We start from the raw sequence: 20,787 nt of genomic DNA, 5'->3' as shown, positions 1-20,787 counted from the left end.
TAAGCTAACGTTTCAAACTAATACATCAGATCCTCCCCTCCCGTGTCCATTATGTTTGCATTCAAAAATCAAACCTAGTTGATTGTGAAAAACCCAGCCGAAGGCTTCATAAATGGGGTTTAACTAACCCAGTGATTGACCTCACGATGGCTGCATCTGTCTTTTATATACAGTCTGTGTGTAGAGCTGATCATGACACACATGTAACAGCTAGCATATGTAAGGTGGAGCTGTGGCAACCAGACACACTGTTAGTCACGTGGCGAGTCAAGGCAGATGTGGGTCATATCTGGGCCTTAACATTTATTGTTTTCTGCTTTATAGCGTAAACCAGAGAAATATCACCTACACATACAGTTTCCTTCTGATATTTGAAGCTTTGCACTGAGTTGTAACTCATTATTATGACAACAAGCAAACTCTACACAGAAAGTTCCCAGCCAGATGGTTGAGTAGAGCAGGGCGATATGACCAAAAATATTTATCACGATATACATTTGAAAGTTTGCGATAACGATATAACTGACGATATAATTGACACAAAATACTTCACAACTCCACAATTTTATTAGTGCAAAAAAAAAAAAAAGAACCCATCAATGTATTTTCACTTAAACAAGCAGCTGTTTTTTGCATTAAAGTTATATAAAAATTTAACAGTGCAAATGCAAATTCCTTGCTGACAGTTAACCAAAAGGCATTTCCGGTGGAAATTGGCCGACATATCCTCAGCATAACCATGTATAATATCCACAAAACTTAAAAAGAGGTTATACACACACAATACGCCGCCGTGCCTTTTTCGCCATGTGCATATGAAAACAAAGGCACTGCGCATGCACGTTTTACCCATATTCTATCGTGATATTTCATTTTCTTATCGTTGCATGAAATTATACCGGTATTATCGTGAACAGTATGACATGGCCCAGCCCTATGGTAGAGTCAAACTCAGGTCCTTCTTGCTGTGAGGCAATAGTGCTAACCACTGTTCCACTCAGCTTTAATGCTATATACCTGTCCTTCAGGCAACTTTGAAGTCCACATTTTCACCAGTTTTGTGCAGAACCAGATCAGATGCGTGAGAGCAGCAGAGTTCATGGCAAATCCCCTCTTTCTAATAGATGTTTTCAAAGTTTCAAACAACTTAAAGAGCCACAGTACATTTCAGAGCCACACGACAAAAATGTGTACATTAACTACTTTAATTAGAAAAGAGTCACTGTCTCACAGCCCATTAAAATATGTGTTCACGTGTGAGTCTGTCAAAGTCCACTACTAACCAATAACGCTTTTTTATAATCATAAAAACAATCAATCACAGATACGTTTGTCTAAAAGTTTCTTTAACAACCACAGGTTTTCGTGTGGGTCGTGTGTTCTAACATAAAAGCTAATCTTGTTCCCGTGACTACAGCATATAAAGAAACTCAATTTACCAGCAAATTTGATCATATTTAACATATAAATGAAATATGTTCTGATGCAAGCTACACAAAGGGCTGTAGGATCCTCACTAATGATGTGTTAGGTCAAATAAACAAACCAACCCAGAAAAAAACAGCCTATCAGAGCCTCCAACCCTAAAGAAAACAGTAGAAAAGCACCATGCAGTATAAGTGAGTATTCATTTACACCAGCTAGAGTATGCCACAGGTTAAGTTGATTTGAAGAATTGGCTGATCAATGGAGGATCTTTTGGTCCCCACAACAGCGAATCAAAGTCAGTATCAGCATCCTTATCTGCTGTCACCTTCTCTTCTCTCCTGCTCTTCATCTTGTGTCCTTTGCCTGAAACCAACTGTCCAGTTAGGCTCTGAATCTCCTGTAGGACTGTCCTTATGTCCAGTTCGTGCTGCGAGGCTTTCAGAGTAGCCCTGTTAAATGGAAACGTCCTTATGAAGTCTCCAACCTTCACTGGTGGAATATTTTGTCCATTCCCTGTGGTTTTCTCCGCAGTGATCCGAACTGGCTTTGTGCTGTGAACGTTTGAAAAGAGTCAATTGTCATCCCTTTTTAAAAAAATTTAAAGGTTCTCAAACTGGCTTCAGTTTTATGAATTTCAAGGCATAAAAATGCAATTTTCACCAAAATTGTAAAATATTCCAAGTCAGAAGTAATTTAAGCAATAGTAATAGGTCAAACTTTCCACTTTTAAAACCAACGATTTGTTCTTCGTTTGACATTTTGCAAATTTACAGTACCTGTAAATGTTTGGGAGCTTCCAGGACGCAGCAGGCCGTGTGAACGCTTCCTCACTCTCCTGGGTGTCAGGTGTCAAAGAGGAAATGTCTGTCTCTCCTGAGCGCTGCCTCTCAGCTTCAGTTTCAGAGTTGTCATGGTTTGTAACATCAGACCTGTAAAGAGACCCGTTGTTCATGAGGTACGATACAAGAGGCTGACGAGACTGTCTGTTCAACGCTGACTCATTTGTCCTTGAATCCTGGCCCAGTATCGGGTTTTGGGTCTGGTTGGTGTGGAGTTTGATAGCACTGGTGTTAATTATTCTGCATCTAGCTTCACGTATCTTCGATAATTCAAAAGGCGGAAGGCATCTTTGGTAGTTGGCTTCAAGGTCACGCTGTTTAAGCTTACCCCGTTTTGTCTTTTCAGGCTGATGAGACGTTTTTAGCAGAGGGAGAATTTGAGTGTGTGAGCCCTTGTTACCTCTCTTTTTCTTCTGATGGTTTAACGTTGAGAGCACAGGTTCAGACGGGTGGTTCGCCTTAAAACAAGGTTGCTTGTACCTATGTTTCCGATAAGCTCTGTCTCTTAAGCTGTCGGTCGATGTGTAGTTCATCATATCAATGACATCACTGACTAGCTTTTTCTTCACTGAAATATCAGCTTGGCAGTCCAGTGTGAGTGCAGGGCTGTAGTTGACCTCCAGCAGCCAGGGCTTAAACTTGGCATCTATGAGGATGTCAAATCCAAACAACTCCACACAGTTAGGACAGGAGGGCACTGATGTAGCAATGGCGAGGAGCGTCAGAGTGACGATGTTGTTGATCCTCTGCCACAGAAGCAGCTCGTTGATCTGTTGACTGTGGAGAAAGTGTCTGAATTTGCTCATGGTCCACTTACATCCCCGGCCCACTCTTCCTTTTTCAGTTTTGTAGAAGGGACCGAACTTGTTGATGCTGGTGTTAGTGAGGTGAGCATACAGGTTATGCAGAGATGACAGGTTGAACTTCTCAGTGGCAAAACGCACCAGGCCTTCTTGATGAATGTACACAGTCAGTGGATGAAAGCTCTTCACACACACATAAATCCTCAAGTCAAACTTGTAGCCGGAGATCAGCAGAGAGCTGCTAATGTACCTCTGAATGACAACAGAGCAATCATAAACCAAGTCTTTAATATCCTCGAAGATGAAGATCCCTCGGCCTCTGGAGAGATCCACAGGCTTAACTATCCAGTAGACCGATGTTCCTCTGGCCAGACGCAGTCTGTTGTACTCAGCCAGGAAGCAGGTGTAGTCATTGGGGAGGATGAAAGTGGTGGGACTGAAGTCATAGAGAGCTGAACCAAATGTTGCTTTCATTCTCCTCAGGTTGCGTGCCAAGCAATCCTAAAGAAATCCGAAAGAAATGCAAATAATTCATTTGGTATAAATTCAGGTTTTCTTTTTAAAAATTACTTTGTTGAAAATGATGTAAAATCTTCCCAAATTAACTAAAACTATCAACAGAATGTGAAGAGACAACCACTGACTTTATATCACAAACATTTATGTGGTGTGCTGAAGATATTTCAGAAGTTGAAGTCAAAGGGCAGTAGATTACCACTTTGCACCACAGGATCATGAGAAAGTGAATCAATACAACCTGTATTTAACAAGGAAAGTCATTAAGAATGTTGTTAATTGCATTTTCCACCAGAAAAGACGAAGCCTGTTCAGGAAATAAGGGCAGGGAAAATAAGAAATATCAAAGAGAACAGCACGTCTGAAACTCAAACACTGGTATAATGCTGACCCCTGGTGATAAAAGTTTAATCAGCAGAGGGTAACGACAAAAAGTACATTTCAAACGGACCTATTATGCTCTTCCTTGTTGTTCTCATGTACATACTATTACACTTGGTTGAAGTTTCAGATGAAGTGAGCGTATGTACAAGTAGTCAGAGTCTACTAATCATCCATTTACAATTTTTTTTCTTTAATATTTTGCATTCCTGCCCAGATGGCACAGTGGTAGAGTAATTACCACGGACCCTCACTGCAGGAAGGTTCTAGGTTTGAATTTCCTGGCCCAAAATCATGCTTGTTAGTTGAACTGGTTGCAGATGTGTGAATCCCAGAAGTTATGCTTTGTGCTTTTCCAACATTTCAAGCACTGACACAAAAAATTTTAAACAGCTCAAGAGCTGAGTTTTGTTGTACGAGAGTCGTTTACATTTCTCGACGTAGGAATGAGATTCAAATGAACAGTTTCTTTTTCTGGTAATACATCTGTCATGACATGAAGTTAAAAAAAAAAAAATCTATGTAGACGTGCACCTTGCGTGTGATGCCAACAGTTTTAGGATGGTGGTTGAGGCGTTGCCACGGCAGCAGGTTGTGATATTGTGAGGTCTGAAATAAAGAGCCTCTCCAGTAAAGGTTCCAGTCTTCCTCCTCACGCTCTCCTTCATTATACTCCTCCCAGCCTCGCTCCAGAAGCACCTCCCTCACCAGCTCGGGGCCTCTGTCGTGCAGTCTGAACACCAAGGATGCAGCCATGCAGCATCACCCACTATAGATACAACAGAATAACGTCAGAATTTTATTGTAACTTAATTTAATAACCTTACATTAGCATTTTAGCATTTATAAAATTGGAGGATGTGGTGTGATATAAAAGGAAATTTAGCATGATAAAGTGCCATATAGGAGAAATAGTCATCACTTTATCAAATATTGGCAGACCATAAAACGTGCACGGATATCATCCAAAAAAAACCAACATCCAAATGCATCGCAAAAACATAAGAGAACCTAAAAAAAATAGAGCTGTTTTCCTAAAACACTAACAGTTTAAGCTTTCCAGAAAGTTTTATTTACATTTGATCAAAAGGTGTCATGTCCAAAATTATTCATACCCTTTACAAACTTTCACAGTCTCTGGGAAAATCCAAAGTTCTATATTATTCCAAAAAATCCAAGATGTTCTAAAGCATCCTAAATACCCTGATTAATTGGGAATAGCTGTTTTAATCAGCTCAACAGGTGAAAAAGAGCAGTTCTCTGCAGTTGGCTTGTGGACAGTCATGGCTGGGACAAAGAAGCTCAGGGAGGACCTGCGGCTTTGCATTGTGGCTGTTCACAAGTCAGGAAGGGGCTACAAGGCCATATCTAAATGTTTTCAAGTTCCAGTGGCTACAGTGCAAAGTATTATTAAAAAATACAAGGTGTTCCACGCTGTGGAAAATTGCAGAGGACGTGGTTGGAAGCCAAAAATAACACCTGTGTTGGCGAGGAGGATAGTGAGAGAGGTGAAAATGAATCACCACCAAGGCCATCCTGGTGAATCTGTGCTCTGCTGGTGACAATGTCTCTAGGCAGGCACTCCAACGGACTCTGACACTGCTTGGTTCCATGAATGCAGACCAAGGAGGACGCCACTTCTCCAGATAAGGCACACAAAAGCCCGCCTGGCCTTTGTAAAGGGTCATCTGGACAAAGAAGACGACTTCTGGTCTTCTGTGTTATGGTCAGATGAAACAAAAATGTAATTGTTTGTCCACAATGATGTTTCCTTCATTTAGTGTGAAAAATGAGAAGCCTTCCACCTTAAGGAGACCATCCCCACTGTCATGTGGGAACTTAATGCTTTGGGGGTGTTTTGATGGACCAGGAACCCTAATCACAGTAAATGGCACCATGGAAAAAAGAGCATATATATCGAACAGGTTTGATTACACAGAGCTGCCAGATGTGCCAACTCAAATCTGCGTCAAAATATAAGCATCCATTTGCTTGGCATGTTGATCACAGGCACACCAGTGAGTTTGTGAGCAAAATTACTAGATTTTGAGTGGGAAAATTTCCACATCCTTTTTGTATCTTCTAGGCAAAATTCAACTACAGTTCAAAGGTTTCAAACAACGTTGAGCTGCCACTTAACAGTTTATCTCTTGGCTGGACACTCAGCACCTTGTGTGTAATCCAAAGCATTTACACGCTAAATCTGAGACGCCCAAACAAAACCGACACTTTGTCCACCGTCTGCCAAGAAAGAGGGATCAGACTGGAGCTTCAGTATGCCAGCTTACCAATAGGCTCCTATTTAAAAGGGGGACTATGCTGCATTCCAGACTTTGAAAACCTCTTAAAAACATTTGAACATATGATTGCTTCTTCTCACACAAAACAAAAACAGTGGCAAGGATATTTCCTCACAATGTTTGCAGCAAAGGACAAAATGCAAGAAAGTCTTCATCTGCACTGCTTAAAGAAAATGCACTAATGGATGAAAATTGAATATAAATGTCAAATTTACTGAGCTTACCTTTAAACTGAGTTGACTTTAAAAGCCGTTGTTTCCTGACAGATAAATGAAAGGTAGGATGCAAAAGTCTTTCTTCTCTGATCACGTTACCCACAGCTTAATACCGACAGGCTTCCTGTTCTCTTAGCTCCTCCTACAGACCAAACTAGACTCTCAGCCTGCTACTGTTGATCGTTGTGGATATATGAAGTACATTTAGAATACAGCACTGGATGTCTATGTTCATATTACACAGTCTCCTTTTCAGACTGGACAAACTTCCCCACAATACCTCCATCACTCGATGTCGAGTCATGACTGATCATCATATACAGCTTTTCAAATGTCAATATTGAGCCTGAATCGCTCTAAACTTTTTTGTTTGCCCCTTCTGCTTTTACAAATTTCATCTTTTGATTCTTGCATGTGGCATGATGCTACTGTAGTGTTTCTGTTGTTCATAAGAAGACGACCATGGTGGCAACAAAAGTTATTGCAACACAGATAAATTTGACTACTCTGCTTAGGCAACAGTTGGATTTCCATTTGTACTGAAGCGAGACCTGCAAGACAGATGGGGTGGGGGTCCAGAGTCTGTTTCAAGTACTTAAAAAAAAATTGGAAATCATGAAATAAGGATGACTTCAACTTACAGCGGGTAGTGCATTATAGAGCTGGGATCATATTTTAGGTTTTGAGTGTTTCCATGCTTCACCTTGAGGTTATTTTCTTTCCCTTTAAGGAAAAAGACAGTAATGGTTGAATAAACAGAACAAATGGCTCAGAAGTGCATTTTTTTGTTTATTGCTGCGCGTCAGTATCCCGATATTTAGCCTGCTCTGGCCGTTTGTTTTAGAGGAGCTGCAATACCAACCATCCTGGGATTTACAAAGGAGTAAAGAAAATTAAATTAGTAAAGGAATTCATATTCTACTAATGTAAAGTAATCCAAGTCACTCAATGAACACCAACCTGCAGCTGAGCTGGTGGTATTCACGGTTCTATTGTATCACAATAGAAGTGTTAGAAATTCTTTAAGTCATCATTGTGTTCTAGCAAATCTAAAAATAGTGCAAGTGCATTAACTGATCACCAGTCTGGAGCAGAGCTGGTGGCATTGTGGGTGCAATTTTAAAAAGAAAAATAAAAGCATAATCTGAAAGAGACACGTCCAAAAATCTATCATATCATATTAGAACTCTTACAATAAGGGGAATTGCTGCACATTTCACACTGCATCCACTCTGAAATCTACATGCATGTAGTCTGCACCAACATCCAACCTGATGAGTATCTTTAGAAAAAAATAAATAAATAAAAGGACACCAACTGAAAGTTAAACTTTAAACATAAATACACTTTAAATGTTACTGATTATAAATAAAAATAACCTCTAGAGCAGTGGTGTCCAAACCCAGGCCTCGAGGGCTGGTGTCCTGCAGGTTTTAGAGGTGTTCTTGATCCATTACAGCTGATTTAAATGGCTAAATTTAAATCAGCAGGTTTGGCCATCGCACACTAGAACAAAGACTCTTAAATAAAAATGAGAAAGGGCTACTTTAAATGCATCATGTTTTTAATTTGCAAGTTCATAAGCATTTTCCCTTTCCATTTCACAATCAATTCTACCCCCAGATCAGAAATAGGTCTGGGAAAATGTCCCTAATATATTATTTATAAATACACCCGTCTAGCGGTTAATTGCATGGAGGCAGGACCTCACAGCAGAAGCATACTCCATAATGTGTTGTACATTATATGTACTGTGGTATTTTTCAATTATTGTATTTACCAACATCAAGAAGACATAAGCAAAGAAAGACCACACAATGGTGCATGTTTAAAAAAGGAGAGTTTACTGGTCAAAATTATTTATTAAACAAATAAACCACTTTTTTTTTTAAACCAACAAATACACGTTCAAAGCAACAACGGCAGCCCAATATCAGACAGAATTCCACTCAGCAGAGTGAGCAATCATTATGAAGCAGTTGGTTCTCTTTTGTGGATTCAAGCTGCTCTTCATATTTTTGGCCAGCAGATGTCACCAGAGAGGACTGCTGAAAAGCTTCGAGTAATGAACCGTTTTTTCAATACAAGCTTCAGAAAGCTTCATTTGGCCATCACTAATTATTAATATTCAGCTAAAAATCCACACTTTGTAGAACGTATGTTTTTATGCTGTACCTGTTGACATGCAGAAGGCAGCCAGCAGCCGCAGAAGGCAGCAAGGAATCTTTTGAGAAAGAAAAGTTGTAAAAGCTTTTGTCTCTCAGATATATACATGTTACCATCTCCACAGGTGTCATCACCTCCACTGATTACAGCGTTGCAAATTACAATTAAACCACAAGATGACGCTACATTATTCCTGTTTGGCTGTGATAGAAGAGACATTTTACAGGGAGGCGACATACACTTAATCTTGAACTGATATTATGGGAGAGACAGCAAAATGTCATTTATTATGCATTTGAGCTGAAGGGGAAACTCCTGAGATTAATAATTGATTTGTTTTCTTTACCCTTCTGAACCAATCTATAAAATACGCTGGGTATAGAATTTTTTGTGAAAGTGTCTTTTTATTTTTTTAATGAAAACATGTTATGTCATGTATTTGTTCTCTAATGCCCTTCCTATGTGGAAGTCATGGGAATCTAATGTGCTTGCAAAAGATGTGTATTCTCTCTCCCCCCCATCACCTGTGAATCTGTCCAGTAAAATCCAAATAAACAACTACCTCGAACTCTTCATATGTATTCTGGAGATATGACTGCTTAAATGAATATTTGAATGATTACTGGAAAAGTATTTTAAAATGACTGCTGTGCAGCGTAGTGATGTAGTGATTAACACTGTTGGCTCACAGCAAGGTGTTGGGTTGAATACACTAGCTGAAGGATTTCATATTTGTGTGGTGTCTCCACTTCCTCCCATGATGCAAAGATTTGCCTGGGTAACAATAACAACAGTGTTAAGACAAACTACTCCTGTCAGGCAGGAGGTACTGCAGTATCAGACCTAAGATAAGACCTGAAAGAAATTTCAGGGTTGCTTTTGTCTGTGCCACATTTACTGTCAATTCAACATGTAATGGTTATAAAATGAAACACGCAATTGTTTAGTTTCACAATTTACCACAGCTGTAGAGTTTATTCAATCTTTCTATGTCCAGCTGGCTCAGATGTTTCCTCTGACCTATCTCCACACCACTCTGCTTAGGCAACACAGTTGGATTTCCATTTGTACTGAAGAAATCCCTGCAAGACCAGGGGGGAGGGTAAACTTATCTGGAGTCTGTTTCAAGTACTTTAAAATTAGAAAATAAAATGAGGAAGTCGTCAACTTACCGCCCGTAGTGCATTATGGACGCGAGATCATATGGTAGGTTTTGAGTGTTTCCATGCTTCACCTTGAAGTTATTTTCTTTACCTTTAAGGAAAAAGAAATCCAAAATGGCATAGTTGAACATGATGCACCTACTGTATCACAATAATAGCCAAAGTAATTTCTTCATACTCAAGTTAATGTTCCTTTTTTGATGTGCATTACAAGAGACAGTTATAGTTCTTGTTTCAAGAAGATGAAGGCTTTGACAAGGAGGGACTGAGCTGGCAGGAGAGGATCTTAACATTCATGTGCACAAAGTCATACTTTACATTCCATCGACACCACTGGGGGCATATTTTCCATTATACAAACCAAGAGGTCTCACTTTTACTGACCAAAGACTTCAATTGCATCCAAAGGAACTGGGCTGAGTGAACAATCTGGATACAACTTGTTTTTAACTGCATTACAACTAATGCAAAAAGCAAACAAGCTTGTGTACCTGCCACAATATTCTGCCAGTTGACTGTGACATATTTATCCCGGTCTTCACGAGTGTGTTCATGATACAGTCCCAGAGCATGGAGCAGTTCATGGCAAAGGTTCCCCACGGTGCACTCTGAAGCAAAGAAGAGCCGCTGGGCTCCTCCTTGACAACCAACGAATGAGGCACAGCTAGGTGCAAAATAAATAAATGTTAGAGTTCAACCACTCAGTTCTGACCTGAGATTCTCCCTTAATGTCTGAATATATGGATAATGGAGGCTGAAGCCAAAATGTACCAAATTGAATGGAACAGGCCTCAATTTGTGTCACAAACTAGTAATAAGATTAAATAATTGTTGGGTAGGCTTTAATGAGTGCCTACTTTATGGGCTTTCCCTTTTGCTGCCAAGCATGTCGTTTCCCCATCTATTAATCTTTCATTAAAGCTTTTCTTCCCCATCCCTTTCTAGTATCCAGTGTTCAAGTCTCTAGTGAAACCACCACAGTATAAAATGGGATTGAATGATTGAAGCCTTTAGAGACAGACCTGTAATAAAAACAGGAGTGGCAAAGGGCAGGCCTGCAAATGCTGGAAGTTTCTGATTTTCCTTACTGTTGCTTTGCCATAACAAATTGTTTCCAAGGAAACAATTTGTTATGGCAATTTCCTGTACTGCTTCATCTTTAACAAAAATAACGAACCTACCCAGAGATAGTTGACTTCTTACCCATTGCCAGTCACAAGCTTCAAATAGCTCGACTCGGTGTCTCGTTTCTTAAAACGAATACATGTGACATCCGATATCATCTTAAAGGCAGCTTTAATTTCTGCCTCTCGGGAAACTGTTGGAGTCAAAACCAAATCCGTTATCATTCAGTAATCAAATATCTGGTCCTATTTGAGGGACAACAACCTACCCAGTTCATCAGTGATGATGTAAGAGGTGGTGGCATCCGGCCACAGAGTGTGTACAGCATTTCTGCTCTCCTGCAAGTTTAAACATACAGCAATCAGCAGTACCACACAAAACATAAATAAATATAAAACCCCTCCATCTTACCGGAATTAGAATGTCCCCCTCCTGGACTGGCATGTCTTGATCAAACTCTGACAAAGTGCAGGATTTAAAAATCAGAAAAAGTAGTCATTGGACATGAAAATTAAGTGGTTTAGTGTGGTCCACTAATCAAGAGGCTGGTTTTTCCATCTGGAGTAAGGCTCAATTTTGTGATTGGCTGTTCCATGGCCATATGTGCAAGGCAAGAGGCAGCGAGATAAGAAAGATCCCACAACAGAGCCAGCTGATTGGACATCGATTAACTGAAATAGTGCTTGATGGGATCTGACTATCTCATCTGGGCTGGCTAAAGCATCTTAAATACTGTCTATAATAGGATGTGTATAAGTGCTAACACTAGCTAATCTGCCAGGATTGTGGCCAGTCTAATCTCATGCTATGCTCAAGTTTTACCTTTCAAAGTTTCTGCACTCTTGTTCTTTGAAGATTCAGGTTCTGGAGCTGCAGCACCTGCAGACAGCCACATATTTAGAACACCTCAAACATAAAACCTGACAGTCTGAAGTCTTGTGAAAACAGACCTGGAGCAGAGCCAGTTGTATTTGAAGTAATGTGGGTGTCATTGAAAGATGTGGCGTAGTCTGAAACAGAAACGCATTCAACGTCCATCATGTTTACACTTTTAAGCATGTACAAAATACTAATCTAAAAACTAATTGTGAAGATGTAAACCACAAAAATAATGACCAACCTGCAGCAGGACTGGTGGCATTCAGGGCATCAGTTAAAAATCGTGGACCAACTAAACCAACTACAAGTACGCACAATGTTTTTAAATCAAGGATACAATTAATCTGCAGGAGCTGTCTGTCAATGTCTAATCTTAGAACAGTAGACTAGTGCAAGTGAGTCAAGCCAACACAAAACTGTAGCAGAGTCTGTATTATTGTGGGTGTCATTCAAATTTAAGGGATAATCTGAAACAAACATCCAATATTGACCATCTTTCCAATTTTTAAGCATGTACACAGTAAACTAACACTAATGGCCTTCCAATGACAAAGCAATTATTTGCACCAACCTTCAGCAAGACTGGTGATATTCAGAGCATAATTTAAAGGAGTTGCACCACCTGAAATATAAAGCACATCCAGGGTTTACATTGTGCAGTACAGATTCCATATAAATGACCGTAACAATACAAAAATAATAATAATCAAAGAATTTCACACACCAACCATCCTGGGATTTACAAGGGAGTTAAGAATAATGATGGAATTCATATTCTACCAATGGAAAATAATCTGAGTCACTCAGTGACCACCAACCTGGAGCAGAGCTGATGGTATTGAAGGTGATGGCATTGTCTGAAACAAACATCAAGTTTCGCTTTTTGAACAGGCAGAGTTATATTAACACTGATGACTTTCCAATGACATAACCCACAGAAACACATTAGCACAAACGTTCAGCAAGACTGCTTGCATTCAGGGCATCATTTAAAGGAGCTGTGCCAACCGAAATGGAAGCAGTGTTTATAAAGCGCACGAAACAAAATACTAAATCTGTTCTTTGGTTATACATAACCATAGAAATGGTACAATTCCCAAAACAATTTTCTTAATTAGAGAAAGTAACAAATGTATAAGGGTGCTAGTGAATTAACCAGATGCCAACCTGGAACAGAGCTCGTAGCGTTCAGAGTGTTTTCTAAAAAAATATGATCTGAAAGGCAAAGACCAGTATTGACAATTTCCACTTTTAAGCATGTACAAAATATATTGGACAATAATGGCTTTCCAAAGACATAACTCTAAAATAATTCCGAACCAACCTTCAGCAAGACTGCTGGCATTCAGAGCATCATTTAAAGGAGTTGCACCCACTGAAATGAAAATCCAGTACATATATTTCATATAAATGACCGTAACGATACCAGAATCAAATATTCTGGGTTACTGGACAGCCATTGTATGCAGTGGTCCACACTAAATAATACCAGATGCACAACAACCACCCTGGAGACAGTTAAGTGGACTGGATTCATGATCTAGCAAATGAAAAATATTCTGAGTGATTCAGTGAGCACCAACCTGGAGCAGAGCTGGTGGTATTCATGGTGGGTTTTAGAGAAAAGGCATAATCTGAAATAAAAATACAGCTAATATCAATGATGTTTCCACTTATTTTTAAGGGTGTAAAGAACTTTCACCATATGACACAAATGAAGCAAAAAATATTCTGTCTGTAGAAACTTCTATTGTATCAAGTGTTAGAAAATCTTTAAGTCATCATTGTATTCTAGCAAATCTAAAAACAGTGCAAGTGCATAAACTGATCACAAGTCTGGAGCAGAGCTGGTGGCATTGTGGGCGTAATTAAAAACAAACATCACATCAAAAATCTATCATGTCACAAGTAAGGGGAACTGCTGCACATCTCACACTGCATCCACTCTGAAATCCACACACACCCCCACACCCACACAAAAATAGGCACTAACTGAAAGTGACACTTTCAATATCTTAACTACATTTGGAAATGTTATTGATTATGAATTAAAAAACAAACAAACTCTGGAGCTTACCTCTTGGAGTCGCTGCAGTGGTGCTCTCATACCCACCCGTGGTAGTGGCATTTAAAGAAACATTACCTACAAAAATGTAGAATCCTCAGATTTGATATGTTGCAGCATATGCAAATCAAACATGCAAATGAATTTAATGAGCACCAACCTGCGAAAGGACCGGCGGGACTGATGGGAACACTGCCAACTACATACACACAAAAACATTATCACTATTAAGCTAAAAATCCATACTTTGCAGTACATATGTTTTTAGGCTGTACCTGTTGACAGGCAGAAGGCAGCCAGCAGCCACATAATGCAGCAAGACATCTTTTGGCAAAGAGAAAAGCTGTAACAGGTGTTGTCTCTCTGATATAGACATGTTACTGTCTCCACAGGTGTCATCACTTCCACTGATTACAACGGTCCAAACTAAAATTAAACCACTAGATGGTGCTACATTATTTTTGGTTGGCAGTGTAGGAAGAGACATTTCACAAGGAGGCGATATAACACTCAAACAATCTTGAATTGAGATTATGGGAGAGACAGCAAAATGTCATTTATTATGCATTTGAGCTGGATATCATGCCTTTTTTTAATGTGTCATATTATGTATTTGTTCTCTAATGCCCTTGCTTTGTGGAGGTCATGGGACTCTAATGTGGTTGCAAAATATATGTGTTCACCTTTTTGTCCACCTGTGACTCACCTGTAAATCTGCTGTCCAATAAAATCCAAATAAACAAGAACTACTTTTAAAGGACCCTCATACCTCTTCAACTCTTCTTCATATATATTCTGGAGATCTATGACTGCTTAAATTAAATTTTTTTTTAATGAATACTGGAAGAGAAAGTACTTTTAAATAAATGACTGCTGTGCAGCAGTGGTGGCGTGGTTAGCACTGTTGGCTCACAGCAAGAAGGTCCTGGGTATGAATACACTGGCTAAAGTATTTCATGTTTGTGTGGCGTCTCTCCACTTCCTCCCATAATGCAACGATGTGCCTAGGTTAGGTTGCTGTAACAATAACAGCAGTAAATACCTCAGATTGCTTAGCTGGCTCTGAACCAAGGTTGTCAAACACAGGGACCTGAACCAGCTTGCAAACAAATGTAATCTGGATATTTTTGCAAAGGTGAATATTTTTTGGATTTCATTATATCTTCACTGTTAATTTCATCCAAATCACAGGCCTGAATTATTGCTAATTTTATAGCCTTATTACTGACAGAGGCAGTACCCACAGCCTGGTATACTAAACTAACAAATAACAGATTAAATGTAATAAACTGAAAGTTTATTACTTTGTAAACAAGTAAGTCTGACACCTTTCCCAGTTTCGTTGCTCGAGCATGACCACAAGATGGCGCAAAATGAAAACCTAGAGAAGCTTATTTAATTGTATTTAATGTAATTTGGTCCTGAACTGCAGTTTAGTCACAGCTATGTTCGCTATCAGACTGAAGGATGTCTCACAGTAGAATCCTCTAATAAATGTTGTCAATGTTTCACGAGTGGAAGGTTAGAAGTCAATGAAGCGACTTCAGAACAGGATTGACCTGTAAGACAAACTTCAGGGCTAAATACTTCGAGTCAACCTCTTGGCTATGTGTCATGAGAAATGTCGCATTCATGTAACGTCGGACATACAGTGACGTATTTGTAACTAGAAAAATTCAACTTGTTTATTCTGTCACTTGGAGAATCACAAGAGTGATAAAATCTTTTCTTGTTGTTAATTCATTTTTTAATCAATAGTGATGCATTGGGGTGATAAGTAGGTTTGATAGGTACATACGTTTGACAGTTACAATAGCTCAAGTCATGATTGTGTGACATGGGTTTTTTGTTAGTGAGTAGCACTGTGTTGTAAATTTGTTCTGTTGTGTATTTTCTTGATTAACTGAAAAAATGATTAAATCTAATTCAGCCCAATTACAGTTTGTTTATCTAAAACTACAGCCCAACAGTCGTCTCAAGTCATCAAATGCAAATATTAGCAATTAACTACGGTTTAGAGTTTGTGAAGTTTGAAGTGATGACTTGGAAAAGAATCTGGTTCAGCACAGCGCAAAACAGTTACAATAATAACAAATGGTTAAAAAAATATGTGTGATTTTTAGTTTAAAGTGGTTTATTGCATGTGGGATTAAAAAAATATATCAATAAAACAACACCAGTAAGACACGTCATTTTTAGGATTTGTTGGACATCAATAAAAATATTTCAACACTTTAAAAAAATTACAATTTTTAAAAATCCATATAATGTCTTACCCTTTAACACAAAAAATCATGAAAATGAAAGAAGAAGAGTTGATGTGACTGTTGTTACTGTTAATGCTACTTGTTGCTAGTTTCCACATTCATAAATGTAAATTTACAATTACTTTCTTGCTATATGTCCTCACGTATGATCATTTTCTCGTTATTTTGTTTGTCCTTTTCTGTTTGACACATTGCTTTTGTTTCTATTGTTTGTTGGTTTGTTTGATTTGTTTGGTGTGTGGGGTTTTTTTTTGGTTTTTTTTTCATTTGTAACCTTTCCTAATGGTTCGCTTGTGTATTGGCTTGCATGTTTACCTAACAAGCAGCAGATATCCGGGAGGAGACACAAATTCCTTCTGTGGCCACCTGTTGTGAAGAAGTAGGCAAAATTGTTTTATTACCCCTGGCTATTACTTACGTCACACTTGACACTTTACACTTTTTCACGCGTTTTCAGATGTCAGATTTTTCTCACAGACAGCGAACGCCCCTTCAGTCAACATCATGAGAGTCATGTGATGTCCTGTCATGTGATGAAGTCACTTCCTACTGATTTGGTGAGGAGCAGAGACACTCTGCTGTATCATGTCGTCTTAGTTAGGCTCCACAGACGTTACCCGGTACAGTAACCATCATGTTTGGGTATAAATGTTCTCGCTTCGAGCCTCTGAAGCTGGCTCTGTGGTTCGCGGCCTTTCTAGGCTGTTTGTTGGTTCGGTCCGGAACGACGGAGAACAACAGCCCGTGGTACCAGGACCTCTGCAGGTAACAACACACACATACACACCTTCTGGGGGTACAAACACTGCAGCTGCTGACAGATTAACAGCGTTAAAGGTGCAGCCGTTGTCCTCTCGTGTACACACATCGTCTAAATAAACTGAATTGAGAAATATGTCTACTAATGCTTATTTCCAGTCATAGGTAGTTTTATTTCTTATTTAGCAAACAGCCTAAATAAGTTTGATTCAGCTAGCAAACCAGTACAGCTGAATCAGACTACCCCTGAAACTCACATACCGTCGGTGCTAGTTAGTTTTTCTTGTTCATCGAGGAAATAAGTGAAGCTTAGCTATAAATGCCGAAACGTGCACAAAACTGCCGTGCTTAATTGGGGAATGTTAAACCTTAACAACATTGCGTTTTTCTCACAGAGCAGCGGCGTATTTATATAAATAAACGCACCGGAAGAGAATAACAACATAAATATGGGAGTTAAAATAAAGTCAGCGTTGTCTCAGTAGCTGCTGTTCAAATATTGACTCAGCAATAAAGCGCAAATGATAACCCGGTGACTCAACGCTTAGGTTCAGCCTGGGTTAATATTACTTCCTCGATTTGGCAGCTTCCGAGGACCTTGGTTAGAAACACACATGGCTTACAGTTAACTTCTCCCTTAGTTTCTGTTCCTCGTCTGTTCCTTTACAGTCTGGTTTAGGTCAATATCCGTATTGATGTGTGGGATTACTCCTTACGTTCAGAGAACACGGTGTATTTGTGTATTTTTTAGGTTTTACAGCACCTGTTTTATTAGGAAAAACATAATATCACACAATACCATATCACGTTATACCCAACAGGGGGGAAATAATGATGCTAATGATCAATTCATATTTTAATAAAAGTGAAAATGACAAGAGCATTTCTGAACTGTTGGAATTTTTAGTATACAACCATTAAATACTGTCCTCACTTCTGTGTCATAAAAAGATTACTTCAATATTAGTTAAAAATCAGAAGTGAAACCGTGTGTGTGTGTGTGTGTGTGTGTGTGTGTGTGTGTGTGTGTGTGTGTGTGTGTAAGACTTGCACATGTGTTTTCCACACTCACTGAAATGGAAGCATGGGGCTTTTAAAAATTATTTTATGACCTCCTCCTTTCTTATCTCTGTTTTTAATCCCAGTTGGTTTAATCTCACTTAACTCAGATTAGTCCATTTTGTTTATTGTTATTGTTACATTTGTTTGTTAAAGAAAAGAATGCCTTAAATTTAAGTTTTAGGTATTTAGAGAAAGGCATCAGTTATTTTCTGCCAAGGATTGAAGTGGTAAATTTAGAAGAAGATAATTTAAAACTCGAAGGCACGTTTGTATTTCTTGTTTTGTCAAATCAGAAGTCAAAGCTTCAAATTTCCTCAAAGGTTGCGTGATGGAAAAAGCTGAAAAACGTACATTTGCAAAGCACGAACCGTAATTTTTACATAAATGCTGTACTTCTGTGAACCACTAGATATTTTAAACTGTCATTTATATGTCAGTGTGTTTTTGCTATACAGATGAGTGTGATTTATTTTATAGGAGAAATAAGTAAAAGAACACGAGTCACAGTATAAATTTTTAAAGATTCATTTCCCATTTGTTCATTGTAACTATTTTAACAATTTTCAAAAAAATTTACAGCCCAAAACAATGACTTATCTTTATAGTAGCAGTGGAAATGATAGTCATTTGTTGTCCCAGACTGTAATTTTGTGGGGTCGGGGCCAACAAGCTCATTTCCTGGGTATCTATTTGCTTATTGTCTTCTATTCCTTGTCTTGCAGATATAAATGGGAGGCAATAGATCAAGATAATAAAGTGAGATATACACTAAAGCTCTGTGACTCTTCACCACCAACCAGCTGTGGAGCTGACACTGCCATGTGTTTACGAAACCTCACAACCAACAAAGAGCAGTCTGTTGGTGAGTTTTCTGTCTGCCTTGTTCTTTATGTGGGTTATAGTGCCCACCAACCTGCCCACTGTTTGTTAGCTGTTCCTCCTCTTGCTGTCCCATCATGCTGAAGAATGACTGTTCTGCACAAATCATGATTCTGGTGCAGGGGGTAAAATGCTCAGTTCAGTGTTTTGTTTTGTTTTTTAAACCTGTCACTATCATCTTAAGCCTGAGATCCAGTATTAGTATCCATACAAAACACAATCATCATAGCAGGCTGGCTTCGTGTTACTAACTTTCTACATACACAGCAGACTAACCACAGCGATCAACTTCTCTTTGATTTTCTTGTTGAATGGACAGGCAGTCATCTCACTCTCTCGGGTTATTTTCATGACTTTAGCTGATTAGCTGGCACTTGAAAAGTTTTTCATGCCAAACACTGCAAACTAAGCAAAACAACAAATTCACAATTCAGTTTGGGTGATGCACGATGTCATCCCCATTGAAAGTGGATGAGAGATGCTGATTTAAAGCCTGAAATGCATAATCCTGCATATGTTGCTCATCAAAAAAATGGATGACCTCTACCATACATTAAGATATGCTCCAGAAATGCCCCTAGAAGCACAAATGTGCTGGAGCGATGCAGTTAACTAATTTAAAGTAGAGAAGATGAGACCTACGTGCATGTATCAGGACACCTGTCAGCCACAGCAGCCATGGCTTTAAAGCTTTAAGAAGATCCAAATGGAGAAGTTATTCCCTATATATATACGGATAGACCGTAAAGATGCTTTTTAGTGCCGTTAGGTTGGGTATACAGCTTGATGGCTGTTGGCTTTGAGGTTTTTGTCCAAAGGATTTTGAAAACTCTCAACAGCAAAAAGGGTGGAAGATGCTTCATGTAGTAGAAAGCTAACACAAACAGTCTACTTCTTGAGTCAGACTGTTCTCACTACAACCTACTGAGACAGACATCCGCCCACCACTGGTCTGGTTTTATTTGGGATCCTTTCAACAATAGTGTAAAGTGCCCTGGGATGACTGATCTTATTATTTGGCTCTATATAAACAGCACTGAATTGATGTCAGTAGGACAGCGTCTTGAATCACAAATCAGCCAGGCATGGCAGCATCCAGATGGCTCATTATAGTAGTATAGTGCTAGTAATATAGAAACTCAGTATGTTGTCTTCAGCGTGAATACAGTGCAATTTCCATGATAGTACTACAGCAAGACGCTACGTTAAGTAACTTTCGCTGTTCTGAGAGCGATGTTTATTGTGTGGCCAGTGATAGAGCGCGTGTGTGTGTTTGGCTAAGAGTTAAAGGAAATGAGTTACCGGTAATCTAATTCCTGCTAATTTGAGAGTTGAGTTTTAGGCGTTAGCTTTAGGCTTGTATGGAAAAACAAACAGGTTACTGCTGACTGAAAATCCTCATTAGTTGGTGTCCTGTGCACATTCAAGCATCTTATTGCTGTAAAAAGGATTTTATCTTACAATCATTTTGGTCTGTTTGCAAGCATGCTGTTAGCTGTGTCTCATGACAGTCACGCGGCAGAGTGCTTTACAGATCGTTAATGGGGATGTGTTGAAAACATGTACATCCTGTGGATGCTAAATATTATATTTTACGCACAATTTGGTAATATGTGCACTCTTCATTTTGTGTCTGAATGACGCATGAAACTGGACTTTGTCTTGAACCTTGAAGTCCTGCTAAAAGGCAAATGTTTTGTAGAGAAAAGTGTGTCTTCTGTAGAACTGATCTTTGTTTTGTTTTTTTGGTCTAGAATCCTAATATAACGTCTTTACAGGGTCAAAATTGTGAAAAGTCAGAGGGAAGGAAAGTGTTTTATTTATGTACTTATTTAAAAAACTTTTCCTCATACAAATTATTTGCTAACTACAGCTTGCCTATATACAGTGGGGCAAAAAAGTATTTAGTCAGCCACCGATTGTGCAAGTTCCCCCACCTA

At 39.0% G+C, this 20,787-nt stretch overlaps 3 protein-coding genes across 10 annotated transcripts in view; 1 reads left to right on the top strand and 2 right to left on the bottom strand.

Moving 5' to 3' along the window:
• Positions 1–545: 545 nt before the first annotated feature.
• Positions 546–8,247, bottom strand: ttll2 (tubulin tyrosine ligase-like family, member 2). The gene is made up of 4 exons (XM_026142944.2): positions 6,492–8,247; positions 4,502–4,736; positions 2,205–3,571; positions 546–1,979 (listed from the first exon to the last, which is right to left on the bottom strand). Exons 2-4 carry the CDS (start codon positions 4,721–4,723, stop codon positions 1,658–1,660), a joined length of 1,911 nt encoding a protein of 636 aa, XP_025998729.1. The 5' UTR covers positions 4,724–4,736; positions 6,492–8,247; the 3' UTR covers positions 546–1,657.
• Positions 8,248–9,587: 1,340 nt separating this feature from the next.
• On the bottom strand, positions 9,588–14,272 carry LOC113007156 (hatching enzyme 1.2-like). 7 transcript variants are annotated; one of them, XM_026143619.2, is made up of 17 exons: positions 14,156–14,270; positions 14,041–14,079; positions 13,893–13,958; positions 13,399–13,449; positions 13,140–13,190; positions 12,983–13,030; positions 12,634–12,672; positions 12,387–12,437; positions 12,057–12,116; positions 11,887–11,946; positions 11,759–11,815; positions 11,348–11,394; positions 11,205–11,274; positions 11,015–11,129; positions 10,303–10,475; positions 9,821–9,902; positions 9,588–9,730 (listed from the first exon to the last, which is right to left on the bottom strand). In XM_026143619.2, the coding sequence occupies exons 1-17, from the start codon at positions 14,202–14,204 to the stop codon at positions 9,598–9,600; spliced, it is 1,191 nt and encodes a 396-aa protein (XP_025999404.2). In that variant the 5' UTR covers positions 14,205–14,270; the 3' UTR covers positions 9,588–9,597. The 7 variants fall into 7 exon arrangements, 6 of the variants coding, with proteins under 6 accessions (XP_025999404.2, XP_080146011.1, XP_080146010.1 ...); XR_013901879.1 differs by lacking the exon at positions 10,303–10,475 and having other exon boundaries at positions 14,156–14,272; XM_080289885.1 differs by lacking the exon at positions 12,057–12,116.
• A 1,364-nt stretch (positions 14,273–15,636) lies between these two features.
• Positions 15,637–20,787, top strand: part of igf2r (insulin-like growth factor 2 receptor) — a 61,033-nt gene continuing 55,882 nt past the window's right edge. Inside the window, exons 1-2 of one of the 2 annotated variants that reach the window (XM_026194141.2) lie at positions 15,637–16,912; positions 18,691–18,830. In XM_026194141.2, the coding sequence (XP_026049926.2) occupies positions 16,782–16,912; positions 18,691–18,830 (271 nt within the window). In that variant the 5' untranslated portion in view covers positions 15,637–16,781. The remainder of the gene's footprint in view (positions 16,913–18,690; positions 18,831–20,787) is intronic. The other variant, XM_026194140.2, reaches the window with a different exon arrangement.

This window comes from Astatotilapia calliptera, chromosome 15 (assembly GCF_964374335.1).
Source record: "Astatotilapia calliptera chromosome 15, fAstCal68.1, whole genome shotgun sequence".
Taxonomy (NCBI): Eukaryota; Metazoa; Chordata; class Actinopteri; order Cichliformes; family Cichlidae; genus Astatotilapia; species Astatotilapia calliptera.
Note: the sequence above shows the minus strand (reverse complement) of the source record. Positions and strands in the feature narration are given on the sequence as shown.